Here is an 18,991-nt window from a genome sequence, read left to right as displayed (position 1 = left end):
ATCTAGTTTCTTTGCTGGCATCTAAGCCAATCGTTCTATCTACTTTATTTTTGCATGCGAAATGCTTTGTTCCACCTTCGGACTCTGTGTGACAGCAGAACGCACAAATGCATGGGCTTCATGGGCTTGCGTTTCCACTTCATTTGGACCTTGTTAACAACTAGCTTGTCGTCGACGCGATTTTTTTTCTTTCTCTGTGATCTACTTGTTCGCTTTGTTTTTGGTACATGCACTGTCAGCCGTGTTTTATGCTGTCTAGCCGCTAGTGTGCAGTGTCTGACATTGTGTCTTGCTAGCATCTATTTATTAGCGAAGGCTACACGTTCGACTGACTGGCTTTTATTTGCAAGGCAACATATTGAGTACCGGTAACAACATGCCCCCATTTGTCACGGGTTTCATTGTTCTTAAGTTTTATTCTTTATATTATCGTTGTGTTTCTTGTTGTTACTTTTAATTCATACTTTTACAATTATGTTAGTTTGCTGAGATGAGATTGCCGCTTTTGTTTCGTGAGATAAATTGTAGTATAAAGAGGACTTGAAGGCGGTGGTGCAATATGCTTCTAAAATACGTCTGGCAGAAATATTTGTGATACTAATTAAAATAGTATTAATTTTTGTTTTCAGACAAGTGGCAATCTTTCCTGTAGTTATTTTTCTATAGAATTTTTCCTTTGACAAGTGGTAACCTTTCGACAAAAAATCTTCCACATGAAGTTTTTCTGAAATCTGTATGGTTTGTTCAGCTTTCATACTAATTACTGTAGAATTTATATTTTTTTCAGACTGGTGGCAACTCTTGCTCTAAATATTTACCTGATAATTTATAATTTTTTCTTTGTATTTTTTTATTCTTTACGATACCTAAATGATTTGATTAATTTTTGAAATTATATTTTTCATCAAAGTGGCAACTCTTGTGAGAAATATCTTCCAATGTAATTTTTCTGAAACTAGTATGATTTCTTCAGCTTTCAGTTTATTTCCTTATTTCTTACTTATTTAACACAATTTTCTAAACAGGTGGCAACCTTCTCAATTTCTCGAATATAATTTAATAATATTTTATATTTTTAAAAAATATTTCTCACGTAAGGTTTTTCTAATTTCATACTAATTAGTGTCGTATTTATTATTTTTTTTCGACTAGTGGTAACCCTTGCCATAAATATTTACCTAATTATTTATAATTTTTTCTTTAAATTTTTTTATATTTCTTATTTGTTACATTCAAATCATTTAATAAATTTTTTGAAATTGAATTTTTCAATAAAGTGGCAACTCTTGTAAGAAATATCTTTCGCTGAAATTTGTCTGAAACTGGTATGATTTCTTCAGCTTTCAGTTTATTTCCTTATTTTTTACTTATTTAACACAATTTTCTAAACAGGTGGCAACCTTCTTAATTTCTCGAATATAATTTAATAATATTTTATATTTTTAAACAAATATTTCTCACGTAAGGTTTTTCTTATATTTTTTCTAATTTCATACTAACTAGTGTAGTATTTATTATTTTTTTCGACTAGTGGCAACTCTTGCCATAAATATTTACCTAATTATTTATAATTTTTTCTTTAAATTTTTTATATTTTTTATTTGTTACATCCAAATCATTTAATAAATCTCTTGAAACTATATTTTTCAACAAAGTGGCAACTCTTGTAAGAAATATCTTTCACTGAAATTTTTCTGTAACTGGTATGATTTCTTCAGCTTTCAGTTATTTTCTTTACTTATTAATTATTTTACTAAATTTTTCCATTAGGTGGCGACGTTCTTAATTACTCGAATTTAATTTATTGATATTTTTTGAAGTTTGGTCTAAAATTTATTTGATTAATTATTTGGAAATATATTTTTCAACCAAGTGGCATCACTGCTCAAAAATATCTTTTACGGAAACTTGTATAATGCTCAGTTTTTAGTTTTTTTCTTTGATTTATGTTTGGTTACTCAGAATTACGTACAGGTGGCAACTTTTTAAACTATCCGAATTTAATGTTGTTGTAGCTGCAGAATTTTGCCGAGTGAAAAGTCTTTGGCCGAATAAAAAATCCGGGTCCATGCCGGTTACGTAGTCGGGTCGTAGCAACAGATTCGAATTTAATTTTATATAACGCTTTTGATATTTTATTTTTTCAAAACAAAGCCAACATTTTTACATCGTATTGAACAATTGTAATAGTAAATACTATACATACATATGTATATAACTGCAAAAAAATCAAGCAAATATGGCTTTCATGCACTTTCATGCCTTAAGCTGGTCTCGCCAAATATGCCAAGAATTTACTATAAATACCACTGTACCAGTTTTGTTTGTCTGCCTCTTAAGCAGCCACATATGGTTACATGAATATAAACGAGTACATAGTATGTATTGTTCTTTGTTTTCCCACATACTGTAGCGCCATTTTCAGTCTCTTTGCTGTTCTTGCTCTTTGTTCTTACAAGCATTTATTCTCAATTACAAAATCTAATTAAGATTATTTATGCATAAAATCAATTCTCGTATGAATTCAATTATTCTCTATTTGCCGTTACACTCGATTACATTACTCGCTCGTACGGCTATACGGTACATAAATGCATATGTATATGTATTTGTGAATATGTATAGTACTTTGATGTAGGAATAACGGTGGTAGGCTTTCGTGCCCACACGGCAGCGTGTGACTTGAAAATTATAGTAGCATTATGGAGACCAGCTTCGTACTAGTACTATTTATAATCAATTTAGTGACTAGTTTATCTTTTGTTTAATGTTTATGTTTTTTCAACACTTAATAATGAATTAATTAAGCTTGTGGTAAGATAACTTGCATGAGTACTTTGCCACTCAGTCAGTTACCACAGTTGTGGGATCGCAAAACAGACATAAGAATGTACTTGTCAAAAAAGTCTAATAGGTAAGACAATCAAAAAGGAAGTGTTGAGATATTTCCACCTCATCTTCTTCCATCTTCTGTAGCTGACAACCGGTAAGATCCTCAATCTTGCTGCGTGGATGCCGATAAGGCAATGCTCCGTTAGAACCTTCACAGTTAGGAAGAGTCTAGCCTTACTAAGGGCAAAGAGGTCACTCCATCTCTTAGCGCATGAACCGATGGTAGCCCAGCTGTGACCAAGAAGCCCAGCTTTCTAGTAGTAAGACACACGAGCGCATTTCCCGACAGGGTGTTTGAAATACATACATACGTTCACAGACTAGTACAGAAACTAAATGATAGCAGTGCGTGTAACAAGCTAATGATTTGTTGGCAAAATTAGAAATATTGCAGTTGTTTTCCGCATTTAAGAGTTTGCAAAATGCAGAAAGCTTAGGCTATGAAAATATATGTTTGTACTTATGTACAAATATTTTAACTTTATGGTACTTAGTAGTGGTATTACAGGCTTAATTGCAGCATCATATACATGTGTATTATGGACACAAACAAAGCTTTTCTCTGCCTTTAAGCGGCTTCCAATTATACAACGCCAGTGATTCCTAGGTCCTGTTTCAATACTTTCTATCAATTTAAATGAAATTTTATTTTATAATTTTTCAATTAAAACATATTTCCAACGTCAGACTGCTTCTATTGATATTCTATTATCCACCGTGGGCCGTAAATGTCATTCTTTCGCAATGTTGCGCTTTGTGCCACACACAAAAAATATAAAAATTCAGCACAATTTTTCCAAGTGTAAAATAAATAAAAAGTTAAAATCTACGATTTTCATGATTATATGCTCTGCTTCTCCTTCTGCTTTATTGGCGTAGATATTGCGCACGCGGTTATAGCCGAGTATACAACAGCGCGCCAGTCGTTCTTCTTTTTCGCTCTTTGGCGCCAAGTGAATTTTCCAATTGTAGGTCTTCCTTCACCTGGTCTTTCCAACGGAGTGGAGGTCTTCCTCTTCCCCTGCAGCGAATACTTTCAGAGCTAGAGTGTTTTCGTCCATTCGGACGACATGATCTAATCAGCGTATCCGCTGTCACTTGATTCGCTGGACTATGTCAAAGTCGCCGTATAACTCGTACAGCTCATCGTTCCATCGACTGCGGTATTCGCCATTGTCAGTGCGGAAAAGACCCTTAATCTTCCTCAGAATCTTTCTCTCAAAAACCTTTGACGTAGACTCATCAGATGTTGTCATCGTCCATGCTTCTGCAGTATATTGCAGGGCGAAGATGATGAGTGACTTGTAGAGTTTGGTCTTTGTTCGTCGAGAGAGCACTTTACTTCTCAATTGCCTACTCAGTCCGAAGTAGGACTTGTTGGCAAGAGTTATTCTACATTGGATTACGAGGCTAATAATGTGGTTGGTGTTAATACTGGTTCCAAGATAGACGAAATTATCTACGACTTCAAAGTTACGACTGTTAACAGTGAGGAAGGGCCAAGTGACGAGTGCGACGACTGTTTATAGGAAGATAGAATATACATATTTCGTCTTGCAGAACTAACGGAGCGGATGTTGAGGCCAATGATAACAATATTATCGGCGTACTTCAGCATCTAGATTGAAGAACTCGCATGATAGGGAGTCGCCTTGTCTGAAACCGCGTTCTGTATCGAGCGGCTTCCGATCCTGACTGAGCTTATGGTATAGCTCAACGTCAGATTATACATCCGCATTAGACATAGCGGCATAAGGGCAGGCAGGGTGGTGTGTGACAATCCTTTTATCACGGGTCTTTTCCAAGATTTGGCGCATGGTGAATATCTGGTCAGTTGTTGATTTTCCTGAAGCCACACTGATAATGCTGAATTGGTGTGCCTCAATCTTTCACACAATTTGCTCGATAGAACCTTATATGCGATGTCGAGGAAGCTTATCCCACAGTAGTTGGGACACATTGTGGGGTCTCCCTTTTTGAGGATTGGGCAGAGCACACGTAAATTCCAATCGTTGGGCTTGCTTTCGTCAGACCATATTCTACAAAGAAGCTGATGCATGCTCCTTATTAGTTCCTCACCGCCGTATTTGAATGGCTCGGCCTGCAATACCTCGGCCCCCGCCGCCTTTTTGTTTTTCAGACGGGTAATTGCTATTCCAACTATCTCTTGGTGTTAAGCATCAGTCACTAAATCACATCCGGGGGTTCTACAAGAGTATGCTCCGGTCTTGAAACCTTCTGGATGGTAAATCCAGGTTTTGTAAATACTCTATCGTCCTCAGCGTCATCTATCGGACATTTTTTTAGGTTGTTAAAATTTGAGAGCAAATGTGCTTATAAGCAAACTAGATGGTTTTCTCATACGTAGCCACTTCTTAAAGTAAGATTGTGTTTAACGTCGATTTTTGAAAAATAGTAATATTTTGAATATTTGTGCGCCATGGAGAACATTTCAAGCCTTTTCGTAAAGACGAATGATCTAACTTTACTTATGAAAAAAATTATAAATAATTATTGTAATTATTATATATATTAATAATTATTATAATTTAGTTTATGCATAATACCAAAAAAATTTAAAATATTATATTCAGCCTGTGGCCAGCGCTCCGTGACACAATAATGTGAATTAGTTGCGCTCTACAAATGACAGACAATTTCTGAAATTTAAACAGAAAAAATTGGCACATTTAATTGATGATTGCATTCGTCCCTGAAACTAAGTGCCAAAGTCCCAAACAACCATCAGCAAATCAACAATAACAACATTAGACAACTAACTGACAAACCAATAATTCAGCAATAAACCAATTGCAACCAGTTAGCCGATTGACAAGCGACGGCAGGTAGCCATCGCAGAGCGACGCAGCGGCCAGCCAAAAACCAATACATACAAACCCACACACCTACGTACATAGCAACAATTGTTTGCGCCGTCAGTGTCACCAGAGAATAATATAGAGAATCTGTCTTATTTATTGGAAATTAAATGCAATTGCGAAAAAGCGCAGAAATCACATCAAACGCCGTCAAGTGTTGATTTTTATTCAATTATTCTTTAATAAAAAAGTGCAAATTTACGCCAGTGGCTAAAAAACAACAAAGCAAAAACGAGAAGTGGCAATAAATTAATAATTTAAAAGACAGTTCTGTGGAAAAGAGAAAAGCAAATTTGTGCATGTGTGGCGGTAAAGAAAAATAAATAAAATAAATATATGAATATACGTAATAAATAAAATAAAATATATTGAGATATTAGATTTTGCAAAACAAAAAAAAATAATTTAATTTACAAAATATTAAAAGAAATTATAATTCGAAAAATATTTTTTTTTTATTCAAATATATATTTTTTTTAATTTTACAAATATTTAAACAAAATATTTTTAGAATATAAAAATATTAATAAATATTATAACTTAGAAAATAGAAATATTTTTTAGAAAATAAAAAAATTTTTTTATTTTTATTTTATAAAAAAATTTATCATAAATCTTTTTTTGTACCTAAAAAGTTACTTCGTCAAAAAATAAAACAATTTTTTTTTTTTTAATTTTATTAAAACATTATACATACAGCCATGGACACATAAATAGCACACACCTGAATCCCATATTAATTCTACTTTTTTTTAATCCTAAAGTAGCTGAACAATAAAAATTTGGTATGTATGTATCTACTTGTCACTATTATGAGGCTCATTTCCCTGCATAAAAATACTGTTTATTTTCTATTAAATTTTGTACGCGACAATTTTATTGCGTATAGTGTTGATTTGAGGTGGACACATAAATAGCACATTTTTAAGTTCGTACTTTTTTTTTTAATTTTGTGTGAGGTTTCTCGCATATTTTTAATTTAATTCTGCGAATATATAATTATTTCATCGATATTTCGTTAAAATGAGAAGGAAAAAAACATTCCACGCCGGAATAGGGAGTCCTTATATCCAATATGAGCAAAAAAGGAAAAGATCCTGTCAAAATTGCTAAAATAATAAATTGCTCTCCAAAAATGTTATAAAATGCTCTTTATGCAACAAAACAGACCCACCTTGTGTCAATAAAAAGATACCAAGAAAACCAGGACCACGTAAATCCGATATTTGTGTTGCCAAATACATAGTACGGAAGAGCACAGCGGATCCTTTTAAGCCAACCAGAGAAATTATGATGGAAGATAGCGGCGAATATGGTGTGGACGTGTCCAGAAAGCTTGTAAGGAAGACGACTCAACTCAACTTTTGGACAAATTACCAACAAGAAACCACTCCTGTCAAAACGCCACATCAAAATTCGACTGGCATTTGGAAAGGCCCACGGAGACAAACCAGCACAATTTTGGAAGAACGTGTTTTTGAGCGACAAAACCAAGATAAATAGGAAGGTTCCAGTTGGAAAATCATTTTTCCGTCGTCCACAAGGTCAATCCCTTAAACCTAGGTATACTAAAATAACCATTAAGTATGGCTGTGGAAGTATCATGGTCCGGGGCGTGTTTTCATGGCATTGCATAGTGGCAATTGTTCGAATAAGTGGTCAAATGGACCAGTTTTAGTATTTGGATATACTGAAAAATAAAATGTATTTCAATCCATGCCCATAAACTGGACATTTATGCAAGACAATGATCCGAAACACACCGCAAAGATAGTAAAGTATGATCTCGGCAATAAAAAATTTAAAATTTATGAGTGGCTTGCGCAAACCCAAACCTGAAACCAATAGAAAATTTATGAATTGATATAAAGTTCAAAATAGCAAGCAAAAAATTCAAAAATTTTGATGATTTATGGGCTGGAATTGAGGAGCCTTGGTATTCAATCCCAAAGGAACGATATCAAGAACTGGTAGACAGCATGCAGAAAAGATGTGAGCGGATGCTTAAAAATGATGGATATTGTACAAAATACTAACGAAATGAACAATCTTTTGCGATTTTTTAATAATTTGTATACATTTTTGTACCTTTTTTTAAGCCCCTTTTCAGATTGTGCTACTTATGTGTCCAAGCTGTCATATAGGATATTGATGTTTTCGTCTTTTTTTTGGCAATAATAAAATATTTATTGTTTCAGTGTTATAGTTAAATTAAAGTGAATAATTTTTAAAATAAAACGCATTCCTCTTTAAATCCGTAAGTGATAAACCTAAGGAATAAATAACTGTTTTCTTATTAAAACATTATACATATGTATGTATATTTTTTTTTCAAAAATTAAAATAAAAATAGTTTTACAGCGCCGAAAAAGAAAACCCAAAAAAGATTAAAGTATTTACGTATATATTTAATTATTTGTGATGAAAATATAAAAACAAAAAAATTTAATCAAAATACTGAAATCCCTTTGAGAATTGCATACTTAATACAAAACGAAAATTAAAAATTCATACAAAATGTAAAGTGATTAAATTACCTTAACAGTACAACAACAAATCAGCACAGGTGCACGCCATATACATAAATCAGAAAAATCCAATAACGGTTTATCACGCATAAAGTCAATATATGCATATTAATTACACAATAACATTTAGTGACCGTAATAAAGCGGAACATCAAGCAGATAGCGCTGAAAGAATTAACTAATTAAAAGTACAATAATTCACAAACTTAAAAGATATAAATAAACATTGCAACGCTAATTGAGTTACGCGCTCCGGAAGAAAACAATGGCGACGCCGGGACACCCACTGCGCTGTGCAGAGACGCCAACAGCCTCAACTGTAACACTAACGCCGCCGTCGGCGATAACAGCGACAGCAGCGACAACATAAACACAGCCACTGTTAAAGAATTACAACTAACAGTCGTCGCTTTAACAGCAGCAGCCGAAACGACAGCACTGTTCGAGTAGCAGTAGAAACTGTTAATATTGTGTTCACTACAGTCGGCGTTGCAGCGGCAGCGCAGCGACTGCGAAATGTAACTAAGCAGCGCACGAATACAAACAACAAACGCAGCCAAGCGCCAACGCTCACTGGAGCACAACGAAAAGCGCAGAGCTTGTGAGTACAGCAGCTCTGTTTATTGTAAACACACGCATATGTACATTGCTGCCGCCATAACGTCATCGGGGTCGCGTGCTCTGCGAAACGTGCAATGCAGCGGCGTGCGTGAGCCGCAAAGCTTTTGAAGAACCTTTGATCGCCGGGTTGCCCACACACCGCGTATGACTCCCTCCTGCGCATTCCCCCCATATGTGCACCACACACTTTCGGTCCACTAAAAGCCGAACTTAAAGCGTCGTTGGTCAGCGCGACGATCGCGAATTATACGCTGCTTTGTTTGCTGACTTCATTCGTGTCTCAGCTGCGAACCGTTGCAGACGACGTTAGAGCGAACGAACGACGCTTAAAGCACATCAACTACAACATCGCATACATAACGAAAAGTGTGTTTTTGTGTTGTTGTTGTATACAAACGCGTGTTGTACGTCGAATTGGTCGTTAGCGGAGCGCATGCGGCAACATTGCGGTGCTAAAGGTGCAACGAAGCTTGCATAAAAAAAAACAAACGAATGAAACTACAACAACACAGCTGGCTGACAAAAGTGCATAAAGCGAAATAGAATAGGTGAAGTGGCGTGGAATAAATGCGAAAGCGGAATGCGTTAATACGCTTTGCTTGCCTGTTGATATTTGATCGGTCGCTTGCTTTGACTCGCGCTGCTGGTGGTATTGCATGTGCAGCGATCGTCGGTAACAGCTGTTGTTGCGAGTTGTCGTAAAATCAACTGTTGTTGATTAGACAAATATTTATTGCAAAAGGTGAAAAATATTGGAAAATAAAGCGGCAGTTGAAAAGTAACAAACCTACTTGTTATTGTTGTTGTTGTTATTATTTTTGAAAATAAAGTATTTGTGCCTTTTGAAATTCGAGAATAAATTAATAAATAAATAAAAAAAATTTTTGAAATAAAAAAAATTGTTTGAAATAATAATAAAAAATAAATGAAATAAAAAAAATTTAAATAATATTTTTTTGCAAAAAATATTATTCTGCGTATAAATAAAAACCAGGAAGGTGTGTGCTAAACATATAAAAGTGCAAAGCCATCTTTAAAACGGTAAAAGCAGCGAAACAAGTTATACGCTGTGGTGCGAAAATCATAAATTCCAATAAAGCAAATACCAAACAAGGAAGCAAGCTTTTCAAATATAAAAAGCAAATACTGTTGAATAAAAATTGTAAACACAAAATAAATATAAAAGTACTGAAAAACAAATTTAATTGATGAAAAAATATTTAAAAACTGTTAAAGTCTAAAATAAAAGAAATCAGTATAAAAAAAATGATTTAAAAAATAATAATTAAATAATAATAATAAAATAAAAAATTTACATAATAATAAAAACAAAAACAAAATTTAAAATAAAAAGTTAAAAATTATTATTGAAAATAAGTATAATATAACAAGTAAATAAAACAATACAAAAATTATGATAAAAGCAAATAATAATAAAATATAATAATATTTATTAATAAAAAATAGTTAAAATATTTAAAAAGTCCTAAAAAAATAAAAAAATAATATATTTTTTAATACAAATTAAAATTTACTAAGTGATTATTACCAAAAAACACAGAAAATTCAGAAACAAGTGAAAAAAAATTAGCGGAAGAATTATCTTTTTCCTCATTTTTATAAAAAAAAAAAAATACTTTTAAAAGTGAAAACGGCAACCATAAATATAAATAAAAATAATTTTGAAAGTCACAACGGCAACCATACAAATTCACTGGTTTACAAGAAGATCATCTTGAAAGCATAAATCCGTGTTTTGACAAGAAAAACAAACCCGAATTTTAATTAAAAAATACGAAATAAGTCGGTCTTATATAACTGTGAAAACCAGAAATTTAATTAAATTATAAAAACTGTGCATTCTAAATAAAATTAGTTTTGAAAAGTCATATTTGAGTACCTATAGAACATTAAAAACATTAAAGATAAAGTAAAATATATATAAAAAGTGAAAACAAAATCTGTAATAAATTGAAAAAAATTAAAAAAATCTGTAAAAATTAATTAACAAAAAAAAATTTATAATTAAAAAAATAATAATTAAAAATTAAAAAAATTGAAAATAAAAAAATTAAAAGCTCTTCCGATCTAATATATATATTTTAAAAATATTAAAATTAACTTTAAAAAAATTGAACAAAAGGAAAATATAGTAAACAAAATCTAAAATTCAAAATAACATTTTTTATAACAAACAAAAATTAAACGAAGTTCCCTAATATATAAAAAATTAAAATTTTTGTTTCAAAAAAATTAAATAAAATTATTTAATTAAAAATTAAAAAATATTACAAAATATTTCGCGCAAAATGGGCATCTACTTAACGCCGCTTTAAGTACAAGCCACTCAATTACAATTACATAAAACCGACTTTTCCGATTCTCCGCTCTTCCATTGATTTCTTTCCGCAAACAAAAAACAGTGCCGTTAAGAGCGCGCTTATCAATTACACAACAACAGTGCTGCACCCAAAGTCGACGCGCTACACCACCTACTCTTCCTTCCTACCTCCCCCCTCGTCTACTGTCTTCTTTGACCGCTACTTCTTTGTGTTGTCGCCTAAACGCCGCCATTGGGCATATAGTTATCGCGTTGCCACAACAACAAACAATGTGCAGCCGGAAATGTTTTCGCGTACACACACTGGTCATACTCGGCGTCATACTCACCATTGTGCTCGTCTGCATTGTCGGCATAACGCTGACGAACAGCATCAACATTTCGAATATCATCAAATTGCGCGAGAAGGTCGCCAGCGATTCGGCTGCGGCGACCGGTGCGAATGCCGTGCAAACACGTGCCGCACTCGTCGAACAACAATACTCCGCACTGCAACAACATCATTTGTCGCGTAGCGATTTGAATTACATAGCGGCCACACATCCCAAGAATTTGCAACGTTTCGCCGGCACTCATGCGGGCGGAGGAGGTAGCGGTGGTGCAGGGGCAGCTGGTGATCATGCAAATGTTGGCGCGGCGGCGCAAAATAAAATTGTCATCGAAATTGGCATACGGAATTTTTCCACAGCGCTCTCCAACGGCAGCCACATGGCGGTTGCGGGCTCAGCGTCCGCGGCGCAATCGCAGCTGCCGTCTTCTGCCGCCGTTGAGACGCTGCTCGATAAACTCATCGAACCCATAACGAGCGCCATTGTTGATGGCAATATTGATTCGATTTCGGTGCCTGCCACCGCCACGGGTCGTCAATTGAATGAGTCACTGTCCCAGTTGGTCAATGCGCAGGAGACCCGTTTGCGCGCTCAAAACGAAACAAAGCTGCTTCGTGCAACAGCAACGACAACATCAGCCCCAATAACAGCAACAACGGCTACTACGGTTGCTATGAATGCGTCAGAGTTTACCACAACACTGGAGCCAATGCTGTCACCGCAAACGAACGATCGTCTGAGCATTGCCGATCACAATCCCGGTCAAATTGACTTTGCGAAGCGCGAGCATGTCAAGCAGGTAAATTGGTGAATTTTTATATAGTGTATGGTCGTGTGTACATACCGATGTATGTGAGATGTTTGTGGTGTGAGTACGTTTATAGAATTATTTTTGCAGTTAAGAGAAGTAATATATATGCCTCAGCGGTTAATATTATTATATATTATTCTTGGAATTCCTTTGGCGCGTGACTGAAAAAGGTTGCGTTAGAATTTGAGAGGTGGTGTAGGCCTGAATCTGAACTTATTAACAGTATGTAGACTAAAAAAAAAATACTCTTAAAATAATATTTTGGAATTAGCTACTGCCATGACTTTACAGAAGGGTTGCTGCTGGCAAAAAAAGAAATAATAACCACTCATTTTTTTCAAATCTTTCCATTTAGAGAGAACCCAAATCTCCTGAAATAAGTAAATGCTGGTAAATTTGTAACTAATGAACCGCTTAAATCTTATTAGTCAAGATCATTTGAATTCGTATTTCAAATAGATCTATTTTATATATCATGTTTCCGTCGGTATATCAGGTTCCCTTCGACACAACTCCCTCTCAAGGACCGCAACAAGTACTTTGGGGTAGTCTTGGACAGCAAACCGCTGTAGAAGCACAATGTCTAAGAAAGAGTGAGAAAAACTAGCAATGCGAGGGGCTTTCTCTCTCTCTCATGAACTGGTGCTACACAACTGTTGTAAGACCACTTCTGCTCTATGGTGCAGTAGTCTCGTGAACAGGCGTACAGAAATCCACCTACCGGAAACCAATGGAAAGAGGTCAGAGGCTCGTTGCGCTGTGCATAACGGGAGCTTTAAGAACAACTCCAACGGTGGCTCTTCAACTAGTACGAAACCTGCAACCTATAGACTACTCCACCTATAGACTACGCGCAGAAGCGTCTTGGAAAGCAAAGCATCAGCTAGAAGCAAGCAACTTCACTTCTACTGGGTGCCAGTCACAATTGCATCGAAGGCAATGAAATATTGGACAATATTGCCAAGAATGGTTTACGGCTAGCACCCGAAAACATAATCAACATTGGGAAACTCATACATTGTGTATACGCCGAAAATATTGCAGGAAATGTCTATAGTAAGGCACCAGGGAAACAATAGATCTATTGTACACTTGTCCCGCATTGGCATCAGAGTATGTTACAATTCGCGTCAAGCGCAGGCATCCTAAAGGATGACTACTCCTCATTGACTAAGTAACTGAACTCTATCTGCTATTGCAAACGACCAAAACTGATCTATGCGTTGCCCATTTGCCTACCAGACTAACCAAACCTTATATATCATGGAACGAATCAAAAATGTTAGTAAATATTCAAAATGTATTCTTTATGGGAAATTCAGAAACAAAAAAAAAATTATGTAAGAAATGCCTGAGCAATTCAGACGTCTCTTAATTGGTAAATTAGTTACATATTTATCTACACGTATAATATACATATGTATAGAGGTGGAATTACTAATGCAAGTGGTATTAAGGACTTTACGAATTGTATATAATCTTAATTATTGCTTGCACCCCGTTTAGTTTTGAGACTAGCTATCTTCGATGCGTTATTTCTCTGCTCTCTTATGAAAAATTTTCATCTAAAAGCAACAACAAAATCATCGAGTTGAATTTGTACAAAAGCGTATGGTCTAACTGCTATTTTCAATGCTACCGAATTTAGCTTTTGCTTGTTTGACATCACTTTTACTATAGTCAAGGGCTTAGAAGACAAGTGAAAATACAATTTTCTCTGATTTTAAAAACTCAACACCCAAAATCAATTAAAATTGTTCGTAGAAAATGAAACTAAGGGTTACTAAAATGTTTTCTGCCACTGTTTGTTTGAATAACTCGAATCGCTTGTTCGATTGGCTACTCCTCTGGGCGAATCAAAGACTGCTATTACCATTTATATATGTATGTATGACAGAACTCGTGCTGATCTACCACTGTTTGTTATATTATTATTGGTTCAAAGTATTTTTATTTAATTTGTATTTAAAATTGTTAAACTATTTTCTATTTGAATTTAATGTTTGTAAATATTTCCCACTAAAACATGTTTTATGTCTTTTAATTACAGGTAAGCAAGCGAACGTCATATCAATAGAAGTGATGCCTTAAAAGGTGAATAATAATAGAAAGGTTAGAAAGTGTATTAAGACTTTATTAGTTTTATCTTATTTATTTTATAATTGAAATTTTATGATTACATGTAATAAGAGCCCTGTAATCACAAATTATCTTTTCCCCATTATTGCACTTTATTTTAGCGTGAGTTTAAGATACTTGGAAAACGTTTGTCTTTTTCATGGAGAGAGGCCTTTAATTCTCAATTACTTTTTTAAGTCAGAGTCCGAGTTTTAGTCTGGCTCAAAGACAAAAGAAATACAACTTTATTACGACTTCTGAGTCATGAGTTATGACACATGTATGTATGTTAACAGTAACATTTGGTGCCAAATTCCACATATAAATGGTTACTCAGCAAGTATCGGCTAAACTTTAATATATAGAGTGATCAATTTCGAGGTTTCCTAATTTTTTAATGAAAAAACACAGAAAGTTCAAAATTAATGAGGGATGTTTATTGTCATTCGAAAGAACATTATTTGGCATTTATTTTTTGAAGATAATCTCTTTCAAATGTAAGCCGCGGCAACATCGTAGATGTGAACGGTGTGAAATCGCATGATCTTGGCGACCAATCAACCGGCCCAAAATGTGAAATTATCTGCTTACCGAAGTGTTCTCATAATAAATCCATTGATTGATGAGATGTGTGGGAAGTGACGGCGTCTTGTTGAAACCAAATGTCACCGAGATCACGAGCTTCAATTGCAGGCACCAAATACTCGGTTATCATTTATAAGGACTGATGATTCCACCAGCTCACAAACCGGTTATCATTTATAAGGACTGATGATTCCACCAGCCCACAAACCACACAAAATCGTTGTTTTTTCCTGGATGAAATGGCAGTTCTTGAATCTCTTCAGGTTGCTCTTCATCCCAAATGCGGCAAGTTTGCTTGTTTATATACCCAATCAACCAGAAAGAGTCTTATTGCTGAAAAATATTTGGATTGAAAATGCGGACCTTCTTGAATCTTTTCAAGTGAATTGTCGTAATAAAGCCACACGATTTGTGAACGTTGTTCAGGCGTAAGGCTTTCCATGATGAAATGACATTTGAGCCTTAAGAAACTAATAAAAAATTAAACAGAAGTAACTGTCAGTGCTGTTGGGTAATTAACTGTTTATTTAACCGATAAGTGGCTTGCAGTGTAACTGTCCGTTGTGGTCTCCAACATCAATTATAACATTTTTTTTTTGATTTTTGGAAGATAACATGTGCTTGGTTTAATATCATATGCTTCCAGCAGTGTTGCTAAGTATCACTTTAAAATCAAAATAAATCACTAAAAATGTAGAAAGCCTAGAAATTCTAAAAATTTCGGCTTAAAGTCATTTTCGCTGCATGAAAGCCGGGTTTAAAGACGGAAATCCTCTGAAAACTCACCATATGTTTAATATCGATTTCTCTCGTGCCTTTTTCAAGATTAGTCGGGGGTCTTTCGCTTATATAAAATGTTGTGATATTTTCTGATCACATGTCATGATTATTTAGTTTTTGCGGTCACTCGTTTTGCGAATTGAACAGAGTGCACTTCAGTTCAATTCATGCCAGCGCTGAGCCAATTAATTAGCAAACTGTAATTTTAAAGTGCCGGTTCCGTAACAAATTCTAAGAAATATAAATGAATTGGAGAATAGCACTTTCTTGATTTATTTTCACAAAATATTTGACTTTCTATATTTTATTTATCTTTTACATTTGCGTAATTCACTCTCGCCTGTGCATCCATTTATATGGATGCCATAAATCCAGGTTCATAAATGATCCTAAAATGTACATCATTTAAACGCCTACACACGTCTGCACTACAAATTTCAAGAGCCTTTGTGCAATCACATGTTTTTACTGCATTTAATATAATTTGTTTGTTGTTAATTCGACAATTTATGACGGGTACACATATGGTGAGCCGAGTGCTTTTCAATTTTTGTTCTAACAGCAATGGTTTTATGGGCACACTAGAAGTATGTGTGCATATTTTTGTTGTTTTTGTTTGTTTACTTTACGTTTTTGTTTTATTGTCACTCGACACATGCACTAAATTGCTTGGCTTTGATTTGTGTCGCTTGACAGTGAGTGAGAAATCAGTGAGAATAAAAAGCGAGATAAAATCATGATAGATCACCAATTATAATTTATTTTGTTTGTTTGCATAAAATTGTTGTAAAAATATTGCGCTTTCATAACTCAAAATAAATTCACATATATTGTTTGCTTGAAGTTATAGAATGTTGAGCGACTGCTGGTTTTTCTCACCTACACTTAACTTTTCTCATTATATTTAATTAGCATGCAATTAAGTTGTTGCAACTAACTGTCAATATTTCATGTGTCATGTGTTTGTAAAGTACTTTTTTTTAATAATTGTGAGATAAACTTCGTGCTTCATTCTTATAACAAAACAAGAAAAAATGTTAGCTTCGGCTGCATAATTTTTCATAATTTTTTCAAGTTCTGATTCTTTCTTTAACTTAGCTGGAATTTTAGATTTTAAGATTTTTCTGTGTTCAGTACTTTTTATGATAAGAAAAGACAGTTTTGAGCGTCCTAACTTATCTCTGCCTGAGTTTGTTAGTCAGCTAACCGAGATTTAATTGATATTTGTGGTATACAAACTGAGGGGTTTCTAGTTTTCTAAGATCAGAGCACCAAATGGTTTGAGCAAGTTTTGTAGAAGTCCAACGATAGAGCACCAAAATGGCGCATTCAACGCTATTTGAGCCAGAGCAGTGACGTGGTAGCCAAGTCGTGAGTGCGTCGATTGTTTGTTTGATAACAGAAGACATTTCGACTTGCCCTCGTTCACTATCAAACCCATTTGCTTTCATTCTTTGTCCAACCTTGAGAAAGCAGAACTAACGCCGCGGTTGTTATGGCTAACGATATATTGTTGTTGTTGTAGGGGCAGAAATCTGCCGAGTTGACAGTCCTTTTCCGGATAAAAATCGGGTCCGTTCCGGTTTCCAACTGTCGTGGGAACGAATGGCCAACGATATCGATGTCATTGGCGTACGCCAGCAGTTGTACACTCTTATAAAAGGATTGTGCGATCGATTCATCTCTGAAGCTCGAAATATTTTCTCCAAGAGTACACTGAAAAAGTTGCATGATAGGGAGATTCTGGCGGAGCTTTTGGCATTGCTGAATATCAGTATATACATACTCAGACATAGCGGCATAAAGGCAGCTGCTTTTCGTGCTGTCGAAAGCAGCTTTGAAATCGACGAAGAGGTGGTGTGTGTCGATTCTCCTTTCACGGGTCTTTTCCAAGATTTGGCGCATAGTGAATATCTGGTCAGTTGTTGATTTTCCAGGCCTGAAGCCACACTGAAAAGGTCCAATCAGTTTGTTGGCGATAGGCTTTAATCCTACACACAATACTCTCGATAGAATCCTATATGCGATGTTGAGGAGGCTTATTTTACGGTCGGCCCAGATTGTGTGCTCTCCCGATTTGTGGATTTAAATTCGAATCGTCGGGCATGCTATCGTCCGACCATATTCTATACTAATACATGCTCCTTATCAGTTCGCCACCGTATTTGAATCAAGCAGCTCACGACTTCCGGTCTAAAACCAAGTTTCCTCTGAGTAGCTAAAAAAACATCCGTTTGAAGGCGGGCTAAGATGAGATGGCGAAACATCTTTCTACAGAGTTGTGAGCTGGGTTTGGGACCAGCCACGTACGTTAAATGAAAAGATTTTAATATTAAACGTTATTGCTATTAAATAAACAATTGAGCTGATTATGTTCTCTTCGATGATGCTGTAAAGCTAATAGTTTCGACAAGGATTAAGCAGTCGGCGATTTGCTAAATTTGAAAAGTGGCGAATAGAACAAACAACTGGTATAAAGAATAAATCTCTTGATTAGAGAAAGAGAGAAAGCGACTAGCAAGCGGTTATGCCTCTTTGGTGAAGTATCTTTCTCTTTTGTGCTGTATTTAATTGACTAATTTTCTTTTTGGTGTCCCTTGTAAATGATTGTTTAAGAGACTAAAGCCGAAATAGCGAGTATACAAGTTACGAAAGCCGGCTAATTAGAGATTCAATTAGAGTTTGCGATATACCTGCAATATTTGCTTAGCGATAAATTTTAATTTCACTCAAACAATAATTTTTCTTGCGAATTTTGAAATTAATATCAAACCGCTCCGATTGGACTCATCTTTTATTGAACACCTGGCTTGCAAGTTTATCAATTAATACTCATATATACATACATATCCTCACCTAAAATGAAAAAACAGCGTATCATCAAAAAGTTGGAAATTGATGTTTTTTTATTGTTTACGATTCACTACATCATATTATATATATGTATGTATGTATGTGCCAAAAAATTGTCAGCTTCTCAGCTCAGAAGTAACCAATTTATAACTAAAACTCATATTTTTTCAAGATGATTGGTTTCTATTAAATCGTTTTTCTTTCGCCTATATACTTATAAAAAGTGATGTTACGTCATTTTGCGTTTTAGGTGA

At 34.8% G+C, this 18,991-nt stretch overlaps 1 protein-coding gene across 2 annotated transcripts in view; it reads left to right on the top strand.

Annotated features, from left to right (window-relative positions):
• LOC120776006 (mannosyl-oligosaccharide alpha-1,2-mannosidase IA) overlaps positions 1-18,991 on the top strand; it is a 319,778-nt gene that overhangs the window by 79,794 nt on the left and 220,993 nt on the right. The window contains exon 1 of one of the 2 annotated variants that reach the window (XM_040106440.1): positions 11,163-12,389. The exons of the other annotated variant lie outside the window; for it this stretch is intronic. Coding sequence (XP_039962374.1) covers positions 11,532-12,389 — 858 coding nt within the window. The 5' untranslated portion in view covers positions 11,163-11,531. Of the gene's footprint in view, positions 1-11,162; positions 12,390-18,991 lie in introns of those variants that run through there. 2 annotated transcript variants of the gene reach the window in all.

The sequence above is a fragment of the Bactrocera tryoni genome, chromosome 4, assembly GCF_016617805.1.
Source record: "Bactrocera tryoni isolate S06 chromosome 4, CSIRO_BtryS06_freeze2, whole genome shotgun sequence".
Taxonomy (NCBI): domain Eukaryota; kingdom Metazoa; phylum Arthropoda; class Insecta; order Diptera; family Tephritidae; genus Bactrocera; species Bactrocera tryoni.
This window is presented reverse-complemented; position numbering and strand designations above follow the sequence as displayed.